Genomic DNA, 25,781 nt, shown 5'->3' with positions numbered 1-25,781 from the left:
AACAGATCAGATTGTGAATAGCTCTCAGGAACAGAATCCTGTGGTAACCTGCTGACTGTCTGTGATGGTGTATTGTTGTCCTTTGTTCTGTGTACCAACTCACCAAAATCTTTCTGTTTATCAATATTTACTTTTTGCACAAACACAACTTATTTGCTCTGGATTACCAAGTAAATAGCCAAATTTATTGGAAATATAGAAACATAGAAAGCCTACAGTACAATACAGGCCCTTCGGCCCCTTGAACCGAACATGTCCTTACCTTAGAACTACCTAGGCTTACCTATAGCCCTCCATTTTTCTAAGCTCCATATACCTATCTAGGAGTCTCTTAAAAGACCCTATCATCTCCTCCTCCACCACCACCACCAGCAGCCCATTCCACACACTCACCATTCTCTGTGTAAAAGAAACTTAACCCTGACATCTTCTCTGTACCTACTTGCAAGCACCTTAAAATTGTGCTCTCTTGTGTTAGCCATTTCAGCCCTGGGAAACAGCCTCTGCCTATCCACACAATCAATGCTTCTCATCATCTTTTTGCCCTAAATTATAGTCCATTTTCACCTTATTGTCTGTTTGTCAAATCTCTTCAAGTCAGTTTTGTTTCAACCTCCTTGGTGAATTATATTGATATATGCAACATCTGAACAACATAGTTGTGATGTGTTCTGTGAGGCCCAAGCATTGCAACCCAGCAGCGCCGATATTCCTTGGGAACATGGTAGCAGTGTACATTCCACCTCAGGCCAATGTCAGGCAGGCACTGGAGGTAATAAGCTCTTTTATCAGCAGGCACAGAACAGTGCACACTGATACATTCCCTTATCACTTTGGGAGATTTCAACCAGGCCAGCTTGAAGATGCCTCTGAACAACTACCACCAATATTTCACCTGTGGAACCAGAGGAGCCAACACACTCAACCACTGTTATACCATTATCAAGAATGTATACCGTGCCATCCTGCTCCCACACTTCGGAAAGTCTGATCACCTGGCTGTACTTCTGGTGTATAGGTAGAGACTAAAGACTGCAGCAACAGTGGTGAGGATTAAGAAGGTATGGTCATAGGAGGTGGAGGAGCACCTACAAGACTGCTTTGAGTCAATGAACGGCACAATATTCAGGGATTCATCTTTGAATCCGAACAAATGCACCACAGTTGTCACCAACTTCTTCAAGACCTGTGTGGATTAGTGTGAGCCTTTGAGAACATACTGGACATACCCAAACCTAAAACCATTGATGATCCATCAGATTCGTAGTCTACTGAGGGCTAAATCTGTGGCTTTAAAACTGATGATACAGAAATATACCGGAAGTACAAGTATGACCTACGGAAGGCTATTTCAAGGACAAAAAAAACCAATTCCAATTGAGGTGAGAGACAGAATTGGATGCACATCAGTTCTGGCAAGGTTTGCAGGCCATTACTTCCTACAAAATGAAACCCAACGTCATTAATGCTTTACTCCCAGATGAGCTCAATGCCTTTTATGCATGCTTTGAAAACTACACCTGTGCATATCCTTGCAGCATCTGGTGCCTCTGTGATCTCTGTCTTGGAAGCTGATGTCAGAACATTTTCCAAGAGGGTGAACCCTTGCAAGGTATCAGGGCCTGATAGTGTACCGAGCAGGACTCTGAAAACCTGTGCCAACCAACTGTTGGGAGTGTTCAAGGACATCTTCAATCTCTCACTGCTGTAGCCAGAGGTTCCCACCTGCTCCAAAAGGGCAACCATGATATCAGTGCCCAAAAAGTGCAAGGTGAGCTGTCTCAAGGACCATTCCCCAGTGGCACTCACATCTGGTGCGATGAAGTGCTTTGAAAGGTTGGTCATGGCTAGAATCAACTCCTGCCTAAGCAAGGACCTGGACCCATGGCAATTTGCCTATCGCCACAATGAGTCTACAGTGGATGTAGTCTCACTGGCTCTCCACTCAGCATTGGATCACCCGGACAACAGTAACACCTACGTAAGGCTGCTGTTTATTGTTTACAACTCAGTGTTCAACACAATCATACTCTCAGTTTTAATCAACAAGTTCCAAAACCTTGGTCTTTGCACCTCCCTCTGCAAGTGGATCCTTGACATCCACACTGGAAGAGCACAGTTTGTAAGAATCGGAAATAATTTCTCCTTCTCACTGGCACACCTCAAGGATGTGTGCTTAGCCCATTGCTCTACTCTCTCTACACCCATGACTTTGTGGCCAGGCACAACTCAAACACCATCTATAAATTTGCCGATGACACAACTATTGTCAGAATTTCAGATAGTGATGAGGAGGCATACACAAGCGAGATAAATCAGATGCAACAACCTTGCACACAACATCGATAAGACCAAGGAATTGATTGTGGACTTCAGGAAGGGGACATCGAGGGAACACACTCCAGTCCTCATTGAGGGATCAGAAGTGGAAAGGGTGAGCAGTTTCAAGTTCCTGGGTGTCAACATCTCTGAAGATCTGTCCCGAGTCCAACATATTGATGCAATTACAAAGAAGGCACAACAGTGGCGATATTTCATGAGGAATTTGAGGAGAATTGGCATGTCATGAAAGACACTCTCAAATTTTTACAGATATACTGTGTAGAGCATTCTAACTGGTTGCATCATGGTCTGGTATGGAGAGGCTACTGCACAGAATAGGAAAATGCTGCAGAAAGTTGTAAAATCAGCCAGCTCCATCATAGGCATTGGCCTTTCCAGCATTCAGGACACCTTCAAAAAGCAATACACCTCCAGCCATCATTAAGGATGCCCGTAACCCAGGACATGCCCTCTTCTCATTGCTTACATCAAGGAGGAGGAACAGGAGCATGAAGACGCACACTCAATGTTTCAGAAACAGCTTCTTCCCCTCCATCATCAGATTTTTTTGAATGGACAGTAAACCCATGAACACTTCCTCAGTATTTTTCCTCTCTCTTCTTGCACCACTTATTTAAATTATTTTTTTAATACAGGTCAATTACCGCTTATCTGAAATTCCAAAATCCGAAAACCTCCGAAATCCATTTTTTTTGAGTGCTGGCATGACGTCTCAAATGGAGAATTCCACAGGAGGCTGGAAAGGTTCTCAGTCATTGTGCTTCACAGACAGTGGTGAGAGTGACCTTATATATGTAATGGAGAGAAGTTAATGAAAAATAGAAAAACACTGCATAAAGCAAAAACTGATCGTGTATTGAAAGAATGTAGTTGTCAGCATTGGAGTGAACATTTGCCGCTTAATGGTATGCCAGTCATGAAATAAGCAAAGATCTATCATGATAAACTGAAAATTGAAGGTATTTGTGAATATTCAGCAGGCTGGTTGCAGAAATTTATGCAAAGGCATGGCATTAACTCTTTAAAGATTTTTAAAATTTTGAAGATAAAGCATCTGCTGGTCATTGATGAGTTTGCCGAGATTGTCGCTGATGAAAATCTAACACCAGAGCAAGTCTACAATGCTGATGGTTTTTATGCCTTGCATAAAGCCTAAAAAAAGTAAAATGCCAAAACAGTGTATTGTAACCTTGTAATCAAAACAGAACATTGTAGGTGGAGACTGAAATCCTGCCATTGTTTGTTGTTGTTCAAGAGCTGATTCAGGTATTCTCCCGATGCTACTGTGCTGCTTTTGTTTCCCTGCACACATTATATTTTCATTATATTAATGGTACGTAATAATTTTTACTGCTAAGTACATGCGTGTGATGAACAAGTGTAAGACAAAGACAGCTTACTGGTAGCACGCAAATTCAAAGACGGAAATGATGGTGATCCCAAGCTATCTTATTATATATTCCAAAATCTGAAATCTGAAACACTTCTGGTCCCAAAAATTTTGGATAAGGGGTCCTCAACCTGTACGTATACTTGCTGATTTTATAGTTTTAAAACTATTATATATTACAATATACTGCTGCTGCAAGGCAACAAATTTTTCAACATATGCCAGTGGTATTAAACCTGATTCTGATTCTGAACCTAAATAAAATATTTGCGTCATAAGGACATAGGACAGGAGCAGGTCCCTTGGAATGTCAAGCACGCCAACCTTTCAACAGGACCGCAGGTATGCTGTTCTTTTCTGTGCCTGTTCCCCATGATGCTCAATTCCTTGATCTTTCAAAACTGTATCTTTGTTTTTCCTAAGTACAGCAATGATTTAGGCTCCACAACACTCTGGGGTAGAAAATTCCAGAAGTTCACGACTTTATACAAGAAGACATTCCCCTGCATCTCAATTTTAAATGGCCCTCATCACCTAATCTTGTAATGATGACCCCTTGTTTGAGACAAGGGGAAATACCTCAACATCTGTCCTGTCAAGCCTCCTCAGAAAGTTGAAATAAGATCACTCCTCATTATTCTAAACAATACAGATCTAATTTCATATGTTGTTCATGACAGACTATTCCTCTCATTCCACAGATTTGCCTCATGAAATTCCTTAGGACTGACTCGAATGGACGTTATTTTTTACATCCTTCACATACAGGAGGATTAAAAATGTTTACATTGCGTCTCCATCTAAATGTGCAGTCATAGTAATTTATAATTATAAGAAATAGAACAGTCAATGTAAATATAGAGTACACTCAAATCAGTGTGAGTTCATCAGTCTGATGGCCTGGTGGAAGAAGCTGTCCTGGAGCCTGTTGGTCCTGGCTTTTATGCTGCATTATCGCTTCCGGGATGGTAGCAGCTGGAATAGATTGTGGTTGGGGTGACTTGGGTGCCTAGTGATCCTACGGGCCCTTTTTACACACCTGTCCTTGTAAATGTCCTGAATCATGGGAAGTTCACAACTACAGATGCGTTTGGTAGTCTGCACCACTCTCTGCAGAGTCCTGCGATTAAGGGAGGTACAGTTCCCATACCAGGCACTGATGCAGCCAGTCAGGATGCTCTCAATTGTGCCCCTGAAGAAAGTTTTTAGGATCTGGGGGCCCATACCAAACTTCCTCAACCGTCTGAGGTGATAGAGGCGCTGTTGTGCCTTTTTCACCACACAGCTGGTGTGTACAGACCACGTGAGGTCCTCAGTGATGTGGATGCCAAGGAACTTAAAGCTGTTTACCCTCTCAACCCCAGATCCATCGATGTCAATAGGGGTTAGCCCGTCTCCATTTCTCCTGTAGTCCACAACCAGCTCCTTTGTTTTTGTGACATTGAGGGAGAGGTTGTTTTCTTGACACCACTGTGTCAGAGAGATGACTTATTCCCTGTCGGCTACCTCGTTATTGTTTGAGATTAGGCCAATCAATGTAGTGTCATCAGCAAATGTAATTAGCAGATTGGAGCTGTGGGTGGTGATACAGTAATGAGTGTACAGGGAGTAAATGAGGGGACTCAGTACGCAGCCCTGAGGGGCTCCTGTATTGAGAGTCAGAGGGTTGGAGGTGAGGGAGCCCACTCTTACAACCTACTGGTGATTTGACAGGAAGTCCAGGATCCGGCTCCATAAGGCAGGGTCAAGGCTGAGGTCTCTGAGCTTCTTGTCAAGCCTGGATGGAATTATGGTGTTGAATGCTGAACTGTAATACAAGAAAAGCATTCTCACATAAGCATCCTTCTTCTGCAGATGAGTAAGGATAGGGTAGAACAGTGGCTATTGTGTCACCTGTCGATCGGTTGTGTCGCTAGGCAATTGTAGGGGGTCCAGTCTGGGTGGTAGCAAGCTGCAGATGTAATCCTTGACCAGCCTCTCAAAGCATTTGCTTATATTGAGGTGAGTGTGACAGGACACCAGTCATTCAGGTGTGTTACCTTGGTCTTTTTTGGTACAGGGACAATGGTGGATAACTTGAAGCAGGAGGACACTCTACACTGGGAGAGGGAGAGATTTAAAAATATTAGTAAACACACCCACCAGTTGTGCTGCACACATCCTGAGTACTTGCCCTGGGATGTCATCTGGTCCCGCAGCCTTGTGACTGTCCACCTGTTGGAAATATCTGCGTATCTCAGCCTCAGAGATGACCAGGCTGCAGGTTGTAGCGGTGACTTTCCTCGGAGGCTCAGAGTGAGTGACATCGAACCGAGCGTAACAGCAATTGAGCTCATCTGAGAGAGAGGTTGCGATATTGGCAGCACCACAACATTTGGCTTTGAAGTCTGCGATGGTATACAGCCTTAGCCACAAGTCACGTGTGCTATTCGTTGTGAATCTTGACTCAATCTTGTCCCTATATTGTTGATTCTCAGCCTTGATAGCTTGCGCAGGTCATAGCTGCTTTTCTTGAGCTCTAGCTGATCGCCAGCGATGTAAGCTCCACAGAAGATCCTGGCAATTCTGGACAATGTTTCTCATCCTCTGCATGACACCTTGGCTAAACAGAGGAGCACTTATAGTAATAGTGTCCTGCTCCAAAGAGCGCTATATGAGGTCATTCTTACCCTCCACCTATCGGCTCTATAATGAGTCAACTTATCGCCGGGGCGGGGGGGAGGGGGGGGGGTGACGACCCCCTCCTGTTAGACTGTTTGAGTTAACATTTTTTATCTTTCTACTTCTCTTCTAATATTTATAAATCTGTGTACTTGTCATGCTAGTGTGACACTGTCATTTCCTTTGGGATCAATATGGTATCTATATATCTATCTGTTCATATTCACCTCATCATAACATGACTTCCTACCTGTGTAATAGAGGTGGGAAACCTTACACAGCCAACAGAGAATGACTTGTGTCTTAATAATGCTTGAATATATGAACATGTTTAATGACTCTTCCACAAGGGCTTTTAGTACCATGGGGAGGTTATGTTCTTTATACGCCATGAAGCCTGTTATTCAAGTTACATCATTAATCATTATTCTATTCTTGTCATAGGATCGCAGATTGCTACTGTAAAAAAAATTGTTTGATCTTTACAAAACTATATCCCTGTGTAAAGATGAATGACCTTGAACAGGTTAAAGTACCACATTCAAATTCACTTTTGAAGTGAGTTGTAATTTGAGTTGACATGCACCACTGGTGCTTCAGATTTAATCAGAATAATAATTTACAGAGACCAACCAAGTTTACTGTAGTTTATACTCACCTGCTGGAATTCTGAGCAGTTCTATTGCACTTAATACCTTTCTAAAATGAGAAATACTGAACCGTAGTCTGGGTTTAATTTTGCCCTCTGCAGAGCATTTTGTTGCTTTTGTTTATTTGTAAGCGTTCCTTTGGGAATTGTTTGGCTAAGAAAAATAAATGAACAGATAAATAGGAATCCTAATACCATGCATTTTCAATGTAAAGATTAAGTTTTCTTGTAACAATGTTCTAGTTTACTGTGTGCCCTCATTATGACCATCCTGCTTTGTCAGATCTCCTTCAAGGCAGTGAAGGTGAAAATTGCCCCCTTTGAATTTACAGAATCAAATTTACAGTGCATTCAAATACTTACATATTACAGTATTTGAAATCCAACCCCTAACTGTGAAATGTCTCTCACATTCTATGGTTCGAAATGAAGTCTGCAGATGTAAGTCAAAAATAATTGTGGCCGCAAGGAAATGGAAATGCAATGAATTCCAGCATTAACAGTTCATAAATTTGTTGCTGTTTAATTTTCTTCTCCTTCTCCTTTCTTAAAAATGTGGGAAGGACATTGGACTCAGTGGAATGCCAAGCCAGCTGATAGAAAATCAACAGCCCATCCCGCACACTGATCAAATTTCTTTTCCACTAACTAATGAATAGATGCATCAGGTGAGGTGTAAATGGGTTTGCTGTCCATTAATGCTAGCTCAGTATAGATTGGTTTCACCCTCATGAACTCCTACTGTTGAATCTTTCCAAATAACATATGTGGAATGGATGTGGAGGAATTGGGTTATGGGTGACAGGTAGTTAGGAGGAGCTGCGGGTAATAGCATTAAACTTACATTATGTGTGTGTGAGTGTGTGCCTATGATAATAAACATAAGCCTCCTGAATAAGAACTGGCCATTTGACTGAGGTATTATTGACCCTGCGACAATGTACTGTAACTCTCTCACTGGGCTCATATACAAACTCGGCTCATTAGCTAACTCTGCTAACAGCCACTGACTCAGTGGTGAGAACACCACCTTTATAAACAATATATGTCTAGGGTCAGTATGATTCAGGGTTCAGACAAATAGAAACGTTGTGATGTTCCAATTAAAGGAACATGATTTGATCAAATCCTGTGTAAATGCTGTCCATATACAATTATCAGTCGGCAGGAAATAGCAGATTGTACACAGCATAAAATTAAAAAGATAGTATATTTACCAATTTCAGCTTTATCAACCTGTTATTAAAAGAAAGACCATTACAGTTAGACCAGTGTAATGTGCACATGACCGTTGGAGCTCATCTCTTCCAAAAGTTGGGTATAACTCACGACACTGAAACCACAGACTGTGTGAAAGGACCCACCACAGTCCGAACTTTCCTCAAAGTCCATCTTGAACAAACTGGCTCTCTCTCAAGAAATTTGGCCTTTCCTCATTGGAGTCATTCATCTGCACAAAGCACTTGTAACGGGGTCTCTCCTTCCAAAGGTATTCTGTGGCATCTTCCCCTCTGTCCTGCTCTGCAGCTCCCACCAAAAGACCCCAAAACAAACTACTGTCCATCACAAATCTCTCTCCACCCTGATTCCTCTAGAACCTCCTCCAGATACCACCATCCTGATTGACTGACACAACATTCCTAAGTTGAACATCAGGGCTTCGTATCCTTTTGGCTAAAACCAAAACATTCTACCAGCAGGAACACACTGCTTTTGCAGAAAACTGCTAAAATGAAATACCTTGAGCAGAGCAGTAGAAATCTTAACTGGGCAATATAGTACTCTGGGAGAGAATAGAAGGATTGTTGAGAAGTAGCGGTCTCATAAAATGAAATGCATGCAGCTATTAATAAATCAATTGTCATCTATCAGAATCAGATTCAATATAATTGGCATACATTGTGAAATATGTTAACTTTGCAGCAGCAGTACACTGGAATACATAATAGAAATTTTAAAAACTGAATTACAGTAAGATATACATATATTTACTGTAATTCCTTTTTATTAAATATATATGTTCTAATATAGATATAAAATAGTTAAATTAGTGGAAAAATAGTAATTAAAATAAAATAGTGAGGTAACGTCCATCGGTTCGATGTCCATTCAGAAAATAGATGGCAGAGGGGAAGAAGCTGTTCCTGAATCATTGAGTGTGTGCCATTAGCCTTTTGTACCTCTTTCCTGACAGTAGCAATGCGAAAAGGGCCTGTTCTGGGTGATGAGGGTCTTGAATAATAGATGCTGCCTTTTTGAGGTATCGCTCCTTGAAGATGTCCTGGATACTACAGAGGCCAGTGCCCATGATGGAGCTGACTAAGTTTACAACTCACTACAGCTTACTTTGATCCTGTGCAGTAGGACCCCTTCCCCCATATCAGATAGTTATGCAGACAATTAGAATGCTCTCCACAGTACATCTGAAAAAATTTGTGAGTGATTTAGGTGACATACCACATCTCCTTAAACTCCTAATGAAATACAACCACTGTCATACCTTCTTTATGGCTGCATCGATATCTCGGGTACAGGTTTGATCCTCAGAGATATTGACACCCAGGAACTTGAAATTACTCACTCCCTCCACTTCTGTTCCCTCTTTAAAGGCTGGTGTGTGTTGCCTCATCTTTCACTTTCTGAAGTCTACAGTCAGTTCTTTGGTCGTACTGCCATTGAGTGCAAGATTGTTGCTGTGACACCACTCAAATAGTTGGTATATCTCACTCCTATACGTCCTCTCGTCACCCTCTGATATTCTGCCAAGAATGGCTGTATTGTCAGCAAATTTATAGATGGCCTTTGAACTGCGCCTAGCCATACAATCATGGGTGTAGAGAGGGTAGAGCAGTGGGCGATGCACACACCGCTGAAAAATTCATTGTCACAGACAGCTGTGGAGGGCAAGTCATTGAGTATATTTAAAGTGGAGGTTAATAGGTTCTTGATTAGTCACAGTGTCAAAGGTTACAGGGCGAAGGCAGGAGAATGGGGCTGAGATGGATAATTAATCAAGGCATGATGGTGGAGCAAACTCGATGAGCTGAATGGCCTAATTCTGATCCTATGTCTTATGGTCTTATTTCTTTGTTATTTTTTTATGTCAAAATCTACTATGCCTGAGCAAAGGCAGTGTTCACCAGCCTAATTAAGCAGTGGGCCCCTATTGAGTTCCGCTGAATTGAAGTATTGTAACTTTAAGTGCATTCAGTCACTGGAATAACAAATCATTCTGTGATTTAGGATATTGGCTTCCAATACCCTGCATGAAATCTGGTACATGGCCATGAATCCAAGTGCTTTTCAATACAACCTTTAACTTATTACTGTATTTCTGCAGAACTTTTAGACCTTTTAAGTACTTAAAAAGAATTTTGTACGTATGCTCTAAATCAACTGAAAATGCCAAAGCTGATGTTAGTAGATCTTTGGAAAGAGAAATGAAAGGTCTCAGATCTGAAAAGTTAATGCTGTTTCGCTTTCCAGTCTGCTTATCTTTCCCTTCACCTCTATTTCCTGCTTATCCTTCGGTCCAGATCAATAGACTCAACCCAAAACATTGTTTGTCCATTTCCCTCTACAGAATCTGCCTGATAGGCTGAGTTTCTGGATCATCTTGTTCGTTGCTTCAGATTCCAGCATCTGCAGTATCTTGCATCTCCTCTTTCCACAGATGCTGACTGACTTGCAGCATTTCCAGTATTTTCTGTTTTTACAGTTGTACTCTGATAATTCAGCATCTCCAGGACCTTGATTGTGCCAGGCTAGTAAATTCTCCTATGTTATTAAATACTCAAATGCAATTTTCTTTCACTTTCTTTTAACATGCTACCCAGTGTATAATGCATTTTCTAATGAGTCTGGTGAGTTTAAAGGAAGTGGAAAATACTATATAAGAGCACTCCAGATCCTACATCTGGCTGCAGGCCTGTCCAGCTCCCTGACTCGTGGTGTTCTGCACCCCACCACAACTCTAGCTGCACATTGGACCCAAAGTCCCAACGCTAGACCTGGCCCCATTTTGGACCTTTGACGCCGGCTGCATTTCCACATGCACTCTAGATTGAAGTTTTGTTTTAATTGCTCTACAGTGCTTTCCAGAAGGGAGCTTCAGGAAAAGGCAGATGGCTGGGTGGGTCATGTACGCAATGGTTTTTCAAATCTTGCAACAACATGATAGACAGCAACCAATGATCTTTTCGGCCGACCTGGCAGTTCGCTGCAGTTTTTGTATGTTGTGAGAGGATGCTGCCCCAAGCCATAATGTGAGGATGCTCACAAACGAGGGAAAATCTGCAGATGCTGGAAACCAGAGCAACACACACAAGATGTGAGGATGCTCTCTATGATAGCATAGGGAGCATCAGAACGTTCTGCGGAAAATAGATTGTACCATCTGCTACAAGAAGTACATCCTCTGCTGAGCCTTTTTGTTAATGCAAGAGGTATGATGCGGCCACCTGAGGTCCTGTGAAATAATGAAGCCCCGGGAACCTGAATGTTGGAACAGTGCCAACCATAGAGTTGTTGATGATGAGTGGAGATACATTTCTCATGAAGTCGATATTCATCTCCAATGTTCTGTGGGCACTCCCAGATGATAGATCTTTAGGATTTCTAGATGATTGTTTGCTGGATTATTGAATTTTTATCTAGATTTTGAATAACTGTTTAATCTATTAGAGATAGTTGAACCAAGATGGACAGATGGATTTAAGGTATAAATCATCATTACCTACATGAATGGCAAGCCATGCGAAAGTGAAGAGGAAATACAAAGGAGTAAAATAAAGTGGTGGTCTAAGCAAAGTCCTTGTACTCCATCACACAATTGTACATTTCTTCACCAATGACAGTAACTAGATTTCACTGTACCTGGCCCCTCTGATAGTGCTGTACTGCTCTTTCTTGAAGGTACTCCAGAACGTTGGTTAACTGGGTGTTCTGACCTCCGTGTGGTCACATGACCACTCAAAATGATTTTGCAACATCCTCAAGGGCTAGCTCTCCTCTATGTGAGTGATTTTGCCGAGGGTTTACCCCAGCAAATGTAGGGTGACATTCCAAGAACCAGGATGCCTCTGGCAAATCTGATAACGAGGGGTGAATGGTGGCTGCAGTTGGGAAGAGGAAACTAGGAGACTGAACTCAGAGGCTGGAGAAGGGGAAAGTGAGCACAAGGGTGAGAGGATGAATGGCGAAATGGAGACTAAGAAAGCTGAGAACTGACCACAGGAAAAATGAGGGCGGGAAATCAGAGAAAGGTAAGTCAATGCTTGGAAGAAACAGAACAGGAGGAAAATTGAAGATGGGAAATTAGGAAAAGCTGTGGGGAGGGGAGTGGAAACCAAGGTAGAGGGAGGGAACTGGTGCCCTCAGTTGAAAAAAAAAGCTTTCTGATTCATTTTCCTGTGTTTTGTCCAGAGAGATCTTTGTACTCCTTACCACTGCTGCTTATTTCTTCATCAATGACAGGCAAGTCACTAGACTTCACTCATCTCTTTCCTGGCTGCTGCTCCGACAGTGTCGTTCTGTTACCTTTACTGCTCTATGGTAGATGGATCTATTAAGCAAAAGACTTTTGGATACAGAATGCTTAATGTAGCTTTACTGGGAACTGATTGATGTACACAGCCCTAGACTGGAGAAAGCACTTATTTCCCTATCTCATTCGTGAGTCAAGGAGAGGGACAGCAGACCATTAGAATTGCTGCTTCATTAATACAGGTTGACCGATTCAGTTATTCACATTCTCATTCCCGAGTTGGTTAAAATACCAAATTCTAAGATCTAAGCTCAGAAACCCAGCCGAGTGCTGAGGGTGTGCTGCATTGTTGGAGGTTATCTTCTTCATGACTAGACCTTAAAGCAGTGCCCCATCTCCTCTGTCAGGTGCATGCGTGGAATCCCATTACATTGTTTTGAAAATAATCAGTTATCTCAAGTATGTTGTCCAACTTTAATATTTTTTAACATTCAAAGATTCAAAGTACATCTATTATCGAAGATGCATGCAGTATACAACCCTGAGACTCATCTTTCCACATTCAGCCATGAAGCAAAGAAATCATGGAACCTGTTCAAAGAAAAACATCAAATCCCACGCCCCTCCCACCTGCAAAAAAGAAACAAATCATGTAAACAGAAAAAAAACAAGTGAAAAACACAGAATATGAAATACAAAATCAAAAGAGTCCAGGCATGTTTAGTTCAGCTCAGTTTAGTTCAATCTAGCGCTGTGTCATTAGTTACCTGCAGGCCGCCCTGATCAAAATCGCCCGAAATAGCAACAAAAAAAAGAGTGACCAGAAACCAGAAACACATCATAATGTGAACTACAGAGTTCAATCTAAAAACAACATCACTTAAACCTTGCTCAAGACCCAGGACTCCAGCACAATCCTCAATCCTCTGGCAGCATTGAGAGAGAGGGAGAGAGAGAGAGAGAGAGAGAGAGAGTGAGTTTTCAAATGTAGGGACCTTCCTCCAGGAGCAGTGGGTGAGAGGGAGAGAGAGACAGTCATTTTATGGTAGTAATGCAATAGTGTGGATGCCAACTGCCGTAAAAACTCAAAAAAGAAGAAGAAGAAGAAGACGGTCACACACTGACACCTTCCTCCAGCAGCACCGAGTGAGAGACAGGTAGACACCACTGAACACCCACTCGTTTTACGCTCTTGCCTCAATGACTTCAATCTCCCTTGATGCTTTAATTGGTGAGATTGATGAGAAATGGAGTTGGTCATGGGCTTTACGCCCCTTCTCCAGGCTTCTTGGCCTTGAGGCTGCACGCTTTGCTTGAAACATCACCAATCTCCGTTTGAAGGGTCAAAACACCAGATCGCTCAATCATCCCAAACACACACCACCAAAATGCAGATCGGAGTAGCGGAACCACATTTGAATGAAAAGGAAGACGGGAAAGAAGTGAAGGTAGTTTCATGAACTGTCTGGAGGATGTTGCCATGTCTCCAGCCCTACACTGGAGCATCTGGACAGTAAAGACACCTACAGCTCTGACCACAATACTGTAAGTCCAAGCAAACTCATCACCAAATTCTGAGACTTGGGAGTCCATCTGCATCTGCATCCTTGACTTTGTGACCAACAGACTACTGTCATTAAGGATAGGCAGCAACACCTCTGCCACAATTATTCTTAACACTGATGCTCCACAAGGTGCATCCTCCGCCCCATAATATCCTCCTTACACCAGAGAAGGCAAACCTTTTTAAAAGTGTGCACCCAAATTGGTAATCATCTTCCTTAACCCTTCTCTTGCATACTTGGTAATTTTGAGCAGAGATTATCCTTGATAAATGAATTTAGTAACAATAAATATGAACCTTTGAGGAAAAAGGATGTCTTGTTTATTTATGTGTATTGTTATATTAATAAAAGTATTAGAGACGGATTGAAATAACTGAAGCATTTTAGAAAAACTTAAATTATTAATATTTTAAAAGGGCAATTGAAAAATACATTATTTATAATTAGTATTATTATTGACTATCCAAATACTGATCGTATACCAGGTCTGTGAGGATTTCAAAGTGTTTTGTAAGAGAACGAGACATAAGAGCAGAATTTGTCCATTCAGCCAATCAAGTCTTCTACACCATTCCATCATAGCTGGCTTATTATCCCTCTCAACCGAATTCTCCTGCCTTCTCCCCATAACATTTGACTCACTACATCAAACGTCATGTAAGGTCCCACGTTCTCGCAATTTTCCAGTGGATGCCAAGCGGGCATGAGACGCTTCATGTGACAATATCTCCCTACACTCGGGCTGTAAAAATTCATTCACTGCTTCATTTGGCGGTGAAGTTAGTAATTATATATCTTTTCATTATGGGTGGGGTTTAAAGAATGGAGGTGTAGCACTACATGCCATGTGCCAACAAAACATTTGCACATACCACCTTGACACCCTGCCCTGTACACTCATAACTGTGAGGCTAAATTTTGCTTTAATGCACCTTAATGGTTGTAGATGATACTACCGTAGTGTACCACATTTCAACTATTGATAAGTCAGAGTACAGGAAGACATCAATAGGTTCTAATGAGATCCTTCCTCATTCTTCTAAATTCCAGTGGGTACAGGCCCAGAGCCATCAAACACTCCTCAATCCCAGAATTATTTTTGTGAACCTCCTTTGAACCCTCTCCAATATCAGCACATCCTTTCTTAGATAAGGGGCCCAAATCTGCTCACAGTGCTCCAAATGAGGCCGCACCTATGCTTTGTAAAGCCTCAGCATTACACCTTTGTTTTCATATTCTCATCCTGTCAAGATGAATGCTAACATTGCATTTGCCTTCCTCACCACCAGCTGCACCAGCAAGTTAACCCTTAGGGAATCCTGCACGAGAACTCCCAAGTTCCTTTGCACCTCAGATTTTTGAATTTTCTCCCTGTTTAGAAAATAATCTATGCCTTTATTCCCTCTACCACAGTGCATGACCATACACTTCCCAATACTATATTCCAGCTCTCACTTGTTTGCCCATTCTCCTCCGTCCTTCTGCAGCCTCCCTACTTCCTCAACACCACCAGCCCCTTCACCTATCTCCATATCGTCTGCAAACTTGGCCACAAAGCCATCAAATCCATCATCCAAGTCATTGACATAGGACATAAAAAGAAGCAATCCCAAAACCAACCCCTGCGGAACACCACTAGTCACCAGTAGCCAATCAGAAAGGTCTCCCTTTATTTCCACTCTTTGCCACATGCCAATCAGCCAATGCTCTATCTATGCTCATACCATGGATCCTCTAATACCATGGGCTCTTAGCTTGCTAAGCAGCCTCATGTGTAGCACCTTCAAATGCTTTTTGAAAATCCAAGTACACAACATCCACCATTTCTACTTTGTCTATCCTGCCTCTTATTTCCTCAAAGAATTCAAACAGATTTGTCAGGCAAGGTTTTCCCTTAAAGAAACCATACTGACTTTGGCCCATTTTATCATGTGCCTCCAAGTACTCTGAAACCTCATCCTTCACAATCAACTCTAACTTCTTCCCAACCACTGAGATCAGGCGTTCTCGCCTATAATTTTCTTTCTTCTGTCTCCCTCTCTTCTTGAAGAGTGGAGTCAGGCTTTCAATTTTCCAGTTCTCCGGAACCATGTCAGAATCTAGTGATTCTTGAAAGATTATAACTAATGCCCCCACAATCTCTTCAGTTACCTCTTTCAGAACCCTTGGGTGTAGTCCATCTGGTCCGGGTGTCTTATCTATTTTCAGACATTTCAGCTTCCCAAGCATCTTCTCCCTAGTAATAGCAACTGAACTTTGGTGCCCTCTGACACTCTCAAACATACGGCATACTGCTCGTGTCTTCCACAGTGAGGACTGATGCAAATTACCTATTCAGTTCATCCGCCATTTCCTTGTCCCCCATTACTACATCTCTAACGTCATTTTCTAGTGGTCCAATATCTACTCTTCCCTTTCTTTTATTCTTTATATTTCTGAAAAAAACCTTTGCTATCATTTTTGATATTATTAGCCAGCTTACCTTCATATTTCATCTTTTCACTCCTTATGGCTTTTTAGTTGCCTTCTGTTTGTTTTTAAAGGCTTCCCAATCCTCTAACTTCCCTCTCATTTTTGCTCTATTATATACCTTCTCTTTTGCTTTTATGGTAGCTTTGACTTCACTTAACAGCCACGATTCTATCATCCTGTCTTTAGAATACTTCATCTTTGGGATGTATCTATATTGAGCCTTCTGAAATGCTCCGAGAAACTCCAACCATTGCTGCTCTTCTGTCATCCCTGCTAATGTCCCCTTACAAACAACTTTAGTCAGTTTCTTTCTGATGCCTCTGTAATTCTCAACACTCCACTGTAATACTGATACATCTGAATTTAGCTTCTCTCTCTCAGCTTGCAGGTGAATCTATCATATTATGATCACTGGCACCTAAGGGTTCCTTTACCTTAAGCTCCCTGATCAAATACAGTTCATTACACAACACCCAATCCAGAATAGCTGATCCTCAGTGGGCTCAACCGCAAGCTGCTCTAAGTAGCCATTTCATAGGCATTCTACAAATTCTCTCTCTTGGGATCCAAAATCAGCACAACTTGATTTTCCCAACTTACCTGTATATTGAAATCCCCCATGACTATTGTAACATTGCTCTTTTGAGATGAATTCTCTATCTCCCATTGTAATTTGTAGTCCACATCCTGGCTACTGTTTTGGAAGCCTGTATATATATATATATATCAGGGTCTTTCTAACCTTGCAGTCTTGTAGTTCCTTAACTCAATCCACAATGGTTCTGCATCTTCTGATTCTATGTCACCTCTTTGTAAGGATTTGATTTCAATCTTTTTTTTTAACCAACAGAGTCACACCACCCCCTCTCCCCCTCTGCCTACCTACCTATCCTTTTTATCCTTTTGATACAGTGTGTATCCTTAGATGTTAAGCTCCCAACTCTAATCTTCTTTCAGCCACGACTCAGTGATGCCCAAAACATCATACCTGTCAATCTCTAACTGTGCTACAAGATCATCTACTTTATTTTGTATACTGCATGCATATAAATATAGTCCTATATTCATCACTCTTTTCGATTTTGTCCGGCTGCTACGCTGCAACTCAATCCACTGACTGTAATTTTGCCCTATCACCTGCCTGTCATTCCTGACAGTCTCACTACACACTGCATCTGCTTGTATGCCAACTACCCCAACCTCAGCACTACCACTCCGGTTTCCATCCCCCTGATAAATCAGTTTAACCCCTTCCCAACAGTTCTACCGAACTTACCCGCAAGGATATTGGTCCCCCTCACATCCAGGTATAACCTTTCCCTTTTGTACAGGTCATTCCTTCCACAGAAGAGATTCCAGTGATCCAGAAATCTGAACTCCTGCCATCTTCACCAGTTCCTCTGGCACGCATTCATCTGAAGATCACCTTATTCTTGCCCTCACTGGTGCCTGACACAGGCAGCAATCCAGAGGTTACTACCCTGGAGATCCTGCTTTTCAGTTTTCTACCTAGCTCCCTACATTCACTCTTCAGGACCTCCTCACTTTTCCTACCTATGTCATTGGTACCAATATGTAGCAAGACTTATGGCGGCTCACCCTCCTCCTTTAGAATGTTGCGGACCCAATCTGAAGTGACCCTGACCCTGGGACCTGGGAGACAACATACCATCTGTGTGTCTCCATCATGTCCACAGAATCCTCGATCACAACTGCAGTCCTCTTCTCTTCCCCTTCATTCTGAGCCACAGCGCCAGACTCAGTGTCAGAGACCCAATCGCTACAGTTTTCCCCTAGTAGGTTGTTCCCCTCAACAGTGTTCAGAGTAGTATATTTTTTTATTGAGAGAAATGGCCACAGGGGCACTCTACACTGGCTGCTTATTTCCTTTCCATCTCCTGACAGTCACCCAGGTACCTGTCTCCTACACCTCCCTTTCACTCCTATCTAACCCCTCCTCAGTTTCCCCAATGAGCCAAAGTTCATTGAGCTGCGGCTCCAGTTTTGTGAGGAGCTGGTGTAGATGTGGTTGTCCGGGAGGCTGCAGGTTTCCCAGAACTCCCACTTCTCACAAAGAACACAGCACACTCCCAGAAGCCATCCTCACAGCACTTTCTATAACAGAGGCAGAAAGAAGAGGAAAGAGAAACTTTGCAGGAGCTTACCTCATCCAAGCCTGATGAGCTAAAACCTCCTCACTCCAACACTGGTCCCCTCACAGAATGGCCACTCTGCTTCTCCCTGCCTTATTTTTATTTGCCCTTGCTAATGAATCATGATTTGATTGGGTCATTGGAACACCGAAAGGCGGCAAGCGCTTCTTTTTTTAATTTCACTCATGGAGCTGTGAATAGCATTCTCTGTTGTTCCCTGTCTGACTGGGGTGCTAGAAAAATGCTGAATGCTGCTTTCTTAAATCTCACTCATGGACCTGTGAGTCGCCTCCTTTCTCATTCTCAATTCAACTGGGCTGCTGGGTGAAAAATACCATGATATAGTATGATAAGATGTACTCTTGAATTCACAATCTATGGCCTTGCACCTTCCTATAACTGGACTTCCTGGGTAAAGCCTGATTTATACTTCTGCATCAATTTGACGCCATAAGTACTGCGTCGCTGCAAGCCCGACACAGATCCCTACACCAGAGCCTGACGCGCACCTCTCCCAAAATGTAACTACGCGTCACAGCAACACAGAACGCAACAGCTGTCATTAGTCCCCTTGGTAGCATCGCATTTCCTCCTACACTGCAATAGCTTCTCATTGGGCGACTGAAAGGCAGGGAAGGAACTCTGGCTGCAATGCTTTCCATAAAGCTTTACAGACCTCCGAAATTATGGAGGACACATTTTGCTTTTACGAAAAACGATGCTCGCTTTAAACTTGTTTACCTCAAGAAAGACTATCATGACCATGAAGCCTTGCGCGGGCAGGTGTGTGCGCATACACACCGTGCCCGAATTGCAGAGCAATGCAGACACACCAACTCACAAGTATAAATGCTTACAACGCACGTAGGCCACTTGTGTAGGTTACGGCGTCGAGTTGACGCAGAAGTATAAATCAGGCTTAACCGTTACACTTTATTCTGCTTTGGCTTTACCTTATACAACCTCAGTGCACTATGCAGTGAATTGAGCTGAAAAAGAAATATGCGAGACAAATATTTCACTGTACCTCAGTGCGTGTGAGAATAATAAACCAATTCTAATTCCTCAACCAGCATCAGAAAAATAAATTATTTACCTGGTCAGTATAGTATTGTTTATGTAAGTTTGTTCACACATGTTTTGTAACATCCTTTGCTTTTAATGTTGTATAATGCATATTTATATAGTTTGAATAATGTAAGTGGCTTCTCCTGTTCCTTTTTGGTACCTCAGAAGTGCAGGGGTTTCCTAACTGAGGCATAGGCCAACTCCACCATTAATTATTTAGCATGTAAGACTGACTTGCGTACTTGTCCCCTCCAGCACACCAAATTCAGGCAAATTTAAATTCATGCACATGTTGTTTCAACAGTAATGACATTTCAAAAGTACCTCATTAGTTGTTAAACCCTTAGGTGTGCCCTGAAAGGGCATGTACTTATATTCAAAATTCAAGTCTTCTGTATCACACATGCAACTCACACCTTTAGTCACTGTTGGGGGAGCACACAGCAGAAAGATCTTGAAAAAAGCATTTCTTGTTTAATTAAGATAAACAATGAAAATCAAGTCAAATTTGAACAGAATGCCATTCAGACATGGTACTCTTTCCTCTGTTTAAACAGAATGAGGGTATGTTATTATGGGCAGGGATTGTTTATCATTCACAAAGTGCTGGTGGAACGTAGCAGGCCAGACAGCGTCTATAGGAAGAGGTACAGTCGACGTTTCGGGCCCAGACCCTTCGTCAGGACTAACTAAAAGAAGAGATAGTAAGAGATTTGAAAGTGAGAGGGGGAGGGGGAGATCCGAAATGATAGGAGAAGACAGGAGGGGGAGGCATGGAGCTCAGAACTGGGAAGTTGATTGGCAAAAGGGACACAAGGCTGGAGAAGGGAGAGGATCATGGGATGGGAGGCCCAGGGAGAAAGAAAGGGGGAGGGGAGCTTCAGAGGAAGATATTGTGAGAGGGACAGAGGGAGAAAAAAAGGAAAGAAAGGGATAAAATAAAAATAAAGAAATAAATAAATAAGGGATGGGGTAAGAAGGGGACGAGGGGCATTAACAGAAATTAGAGAAGTCAATGTTCATGCCATCCTTTCTTACCCCATCCCTTATTTATTTATTTCAGTTTTTTCCCTTTTCTCTATCTTTTTTCTCCCTCTGTCCCTCTCACTATATCTTCCTTTGATGCTCCCCTCCTCCTTTCTTTCTCCTTAGGCCTCCCATCCTATGATCCTCTCCCTTCTCCAGCCTGGTATCCCTTTTGCCAATCAACTTTCCAGCTCTGAGCTCCATGCCTCCCCCTCCTGTCTTCTCCTATCATTTCGGATCTCCCCCTCTCCCTCCCACTTTCAAATCTCTTACTATCTCTTCTTTCAGTTAGTCCTGACGAAGGGTCTTGGCCTGAAACGTCGACTGTACCTCTTCCTATAGATGCTGCCTGGCCTGCTGGGTTCACCAGCATTTTGTGTGTGTTGTTTGAATTTCCAGCATCTGCAGATTTCCTCGTGTTACTGTTTATCATTTTCTGTTTGAAAAGGTAAACCTGGACTATTTTGTCACATCAGTAGAGATGAGTGTTTAATGCACAATATCATCTGAAAATAAAAGACCATTCATTTTTGCAAGATCTTCAAATACTTCCCCTCTTCATTTTTTTTCTCTATAATAGTGGAGTTATACATGGAATAGCTCTGAGATGTGGTTGTTTAAAGATATAGCTGGAAATTTAATTTGAGCACTTGGAGAAGGAACCACTATGCTGTTTCTGCATCTCCATTGCTGTAATGAATTTGTATTAAATTATTTCACATCTGCTCTGTACCCATCTCATTAAAAAAGCTGACTACCTTTCAGAATATTGTTTTGGATTTATATATGGTCTTGGAATGATTGTATTAGAAAATGTACATTAATTGATAGCTATTCCAACTGCTCTCTCTTTTTCACGTAACTGTCTTTGCATTTATCTTATATAATGCCTTTGTAAATCTAAGGAAATTTATTTTTACAAAGAGAGCAGGAGAAATAATTTTTTAAATTTTCTTTTCAATCCAGGTTTTCAGAGGAGAAATTGCTCCCATGTCAGAGAATGTGTCTCACATGAATGACCTCGCTTCTAAGTTCGTGCCACCTGATCTCCAACTATCCCCATACAATCTAAATCAGCTGGACGATCTGAACACAAGGTGGAAACTCTTACAGGTGGGTTCACAATGTGCAAGCCCAATTGCAGCTGCTCAGTTAGTCCCATGTTTTCTCATAGCACTCCATTCTATTGTTGGTCTAAGTGAGCCATGTTTATTAGTGTTAGCACAGGCTGCCCCAGTAGGGGCAACCTTCTGGAAGCAGAACAAAATAAATGCCCTTGTAAAGACTCCACAGAGGAAACCTGTCAAATTCATTTCTTGCTTCTGTTTAGTGAAAGGCTGAAATTTTTGAAAATGTCTTTTTACTTGTTGATCAATTTGTGCTGATGTTAAAAGGTTGTCATTTTAAGCAGATGTAGTTGTGCACCTCACTGTTCAAGAGTTTGGTGTTGGCATTTTAACAAAGACTGGTATTTACAAATGCTTGGCACAGTATTTTTTTGTCTTCAATAATGTACTTGTTTGTTCTCTCCTCTCCCGATCCAAACAATTCAAGTGTTTGCTGGTGATGCTTTTCTAAAGGAATTGCCCATCTGAAACATCTCAGAAGAGTATTCAAGGTTTATCTGGATTTGCGAGCAGAATGTTGATAGCTCATTGGATTACCTGTTGATGATGACAGGCTGTTGATATTCAGAGCTAACTTGACCGCATTCACACTAACAGTGGGGATTGGTTGGTGACAGCTGCAGGGAAGGAGTTGTGGTCATTTTCCATATTGCTTATTTTTGGGAGCATTAAAGCCAATTGCAATCCCTGGCTGAGACAAGAAGGATTCAGGATGCCCCAAAATGCTCTACAGCTGATGAAGCACTTTTGAAGCAGACAGAAACACAGAGATCTACAGCACATTACGGGCCCTTCGGCCTACAATATTGTACCAACCATGTAACCTACTCCAGAAACTGCCTAGAATTTCCCCACCGCATTGCCTTCTATTTTTCTGAGCTCCATGTACCTGTCTAAGAATAAACGGCCCTATTGTATCCACCTCTACCACTGTCACTGGCAGTGCATTCCACGCACCCACCACTCTGTGTGAAAAATTTACCTCTTACATCCCCCCACCCGCCGTACCTACTTCCAAGCACCTTAAAGCTATGCCCCCTCATGTTAGCCATTTCAGCCTTGGGAAGAAAGCCTCTGGCTATCCACATTATCAATGCCTCTCATCGTCTTATACACCTCTATCAGGTTCCCTCTCATCCTCCGTCACTCCAAGGAGAAAAGGCCAAGTTCACTCAAGCTGTTCTCATAAGGCACATTCTCCAATCCAGGAAACATCCAAGCAACAGTGTACACAACAACCTCCCGCAAATAACAAAGTAAAAATAACAAGGTAAACTATCAGTAGTTTGTTGATCAACACTTTGAAAGTATTTCATTGGGGTGACCTTGGACCATCCAATGTATATGTATTGATAGAAGAATCAGTTGTTGTAAATCTTAGTTTGGAGAAAATTAACCTATTTTGCACTGGTGTCCTAGTGTTCTGTTTGTTTGGATGTTTGGATCTTACTTACCATTAGGCCAAGTTTGATGGCTTGGTGATTGAAAGCATATTTGTAGATGTTTGGGACTTCTTAGTCAGCTTGAACCAGTTGGGCTAAAGGGCCTGTGTCCCATGCTGTATAATCCTGTGAACTTAATTAATTGAGCCAACAGAGATGCACCTTTGTTGTTTAGATCACTGATATTTGGGGAAGGTTATATCGGTAATGATTAATGACTGTCGCCCGATAGCACTCACATCAACAGTGATGAGATGCTTTGAGAGTTTGGTTATGACTAGACTGAACTCCTGCCTCAACAAGGACCTGGACCCAATGCAATTTGCCTATTGCAACAATAGGTCGACGGCAGACGCAATCTCAATGGCTCTCCACACGGCTTTAGACCACCTGGACAACATAAGCACCCATGTCAGGATGCTGTTCATCACCTATAGCTCAGCATTTAATACCATCATTCCCACAATCCCCATTGAGAAGTTGCAGAACCTGGGCCTCTGTACCTCCCTCTGCAATTGGATCCTCGACTTCCTAACTAGAAGACCATAATCTATGCAGATTGGTGATAATACATCCTCCTCACTGATGATCAACACTGGCACACCTCAGGGATGTGTGCTTAGCCCACTACTCTACTCTCTATATACACATGACTGTGTGGCTAGGCATAGCTCAAATACCATCTATAAATTTGCTGACGATACAACCATTGTTGCTAGAATCTCAGGTGGTGATGAGAGGGCATACAGGTGCGAGATATGCCAACTAGTGGAATGGTGCTGCAGCAACAACCTGGCACTCAACGTCAGTAAGACGAAAGAGCTGATTGTGGACTTCAGGAAGGGTAAGACGAAGGAACACATACCAATCCTCATAGAGGGATCAGAAGTGGAGAGAGTGAGCAGCTTCAAGTTCCTGGGTGTCAAGATCTCTGCGTATCTAACCTGGTCCCAACATATTGATGTAGTTATAAAGAAGGGAAGAGAGCAGCTATACTTTATTAGGAGCTTGAAGAGATTTGGCATGTCAACAAATACACTCAAAAACTTCTGTAGCTGTACCGTGGAGAGCATTCTGACAGGCTGCATCACTGTCTGGTATGGAGGGGCTACTGCACAGGACCGAAAGAAGCTGCAGAAGGTTGTAAATCTAGTCAGTTCCATCTTGGGTACTAGCCTACAACGTACCCAGGACATCTTTAGGGAGCGGTGTCTCAGAAAGGCAGCATCCATTATTAAGGACTCCAGTACCCAGGGCATGCCCTTTTCTCTCTTACCATCAGGTAGGAGGTACAGAAGCCTGAAGGCACACACTCAGCGATTCAGGAACAGCTTCTTCCCCTCTGCCATCCAATTCCTAAATGGACATTGAAGCTTTGGACAATATCTCACTTTTTTCTAATGTGCAGTATTTCTGTTTTTGCGCGTTTTTTAAAATCTATTCAATATATGTAATTGACTTGTTTATTTATTATTATGTTTTATTTTATTTATTATTTTTTTCTCTCTGCTAGATTATGTATTACATTGAACTGCTGCTGCTAAGTTAACACATTTCATGTCACATGCCGGTGATAATAAACCTGATTCTGTTTCTGATTAAAATTACACTCTCAGACCTTTCCACAGCTATAAATCAACTGAACCTCAAGGGACCAGTAAACACATCTTAACCTGTGGCGATGAACCTTCATCCACTTAAAAGTGTGGAAGCTGTGATATACTGCGTCCGGTGTTCCTGGTGCGGCCTTCTATATATTGGCAAGACCCGACGCAGACTGGGAGACCATTTCTCTGAACACCTACGCTCTGTCCACCAGAGAAAGCAGGGTCTCCCAGTGGCCACACATTTTAATTCCACGTTCCATTCCCATTCTGATATGTCCATCCACGGCCCTCCTCTACTGTCAAGATGAAGCCACACTCGGGTTGGAGGAACAATGCCTTATATTCCATTTGGGTAGCCTCCAACCTGATGGCATGAACATTGACTTCTCTAACTTCCGTTAATGCCCCTCCTCCCCTTTTACCCCATCCCTTATTTATTTATTTATTCATTCATTCTCCTTTCTTTCTCTCTCTTTTTTCTCCCTCTGTCCCTCTCACTATATCTTCCTCTGGTGCTCCCTTCCCCCTTTCTTTCTCCCTGGACCTCCCGTCCCATGATCCTCTCCCTTCTCCAGCTTTGTGTCCCTTTTGCCAATCAACTTTCCAGCTCAGAGCTCCATGCCTCCCCCTCCTGTCTCCTCCCCCTCCCACTTGCAAATCTCTTACTATCTCTTCTTTCAGTTAGACCTGATAAAGGGCCTGGGCCTGAAATGTCAACTTATAATCTACTTACAACCCTGCAATACCCAAATGGATCCAGCACTTACCTCGGATGTCTTGATTTTTCCTCAGT

General features: G+C 42.3%; 1 protein-coding gene across 13 annotated transcripts in view; it reads left to right on the top strand.

Annotated features, from left to right (window-relative positions):
* Window positions 1–25,781, top strand: part of dmd (dystrophin) — a 1,961,093-nt gene that overhangs the window by 1,748,432 nt on the left and 186,880 nt on the right. For all 13 annotated transcript variants that reach the window (XM_072260552.1, XM_072260560.1, XM_072260554.1 and 10 more), the window contains one exon: window positions 21,779–21,925. In XM_072260552.1, coding sequence (XP_072116653.1) covers window positions 21,779–21,925 — 147 coding nt within the window. The remainder of the gene's footprint in view (window positions 1–21,778; window positions 21,926–25,781) is intronic.

This window comes from Mobula birostris, chromosome 6 (assembly GCF_030028105.1).
Source record: "Mobula birostris isolate sMobBir1 chromosome 6, sMobBir1.hap1, whole genome shotgun sequence".
NCBI lineage: Eukaryota > Metazoa > Chordata > Chondrichthyes > Myliobatiformes > Myliobatidae > Mobula > Mobula birostris.
The sequence above is the reverse complement of the archived record's forward strand: the minus strand, read 5'-3'. Positions and strand labels throughout refer to the sequence as shown.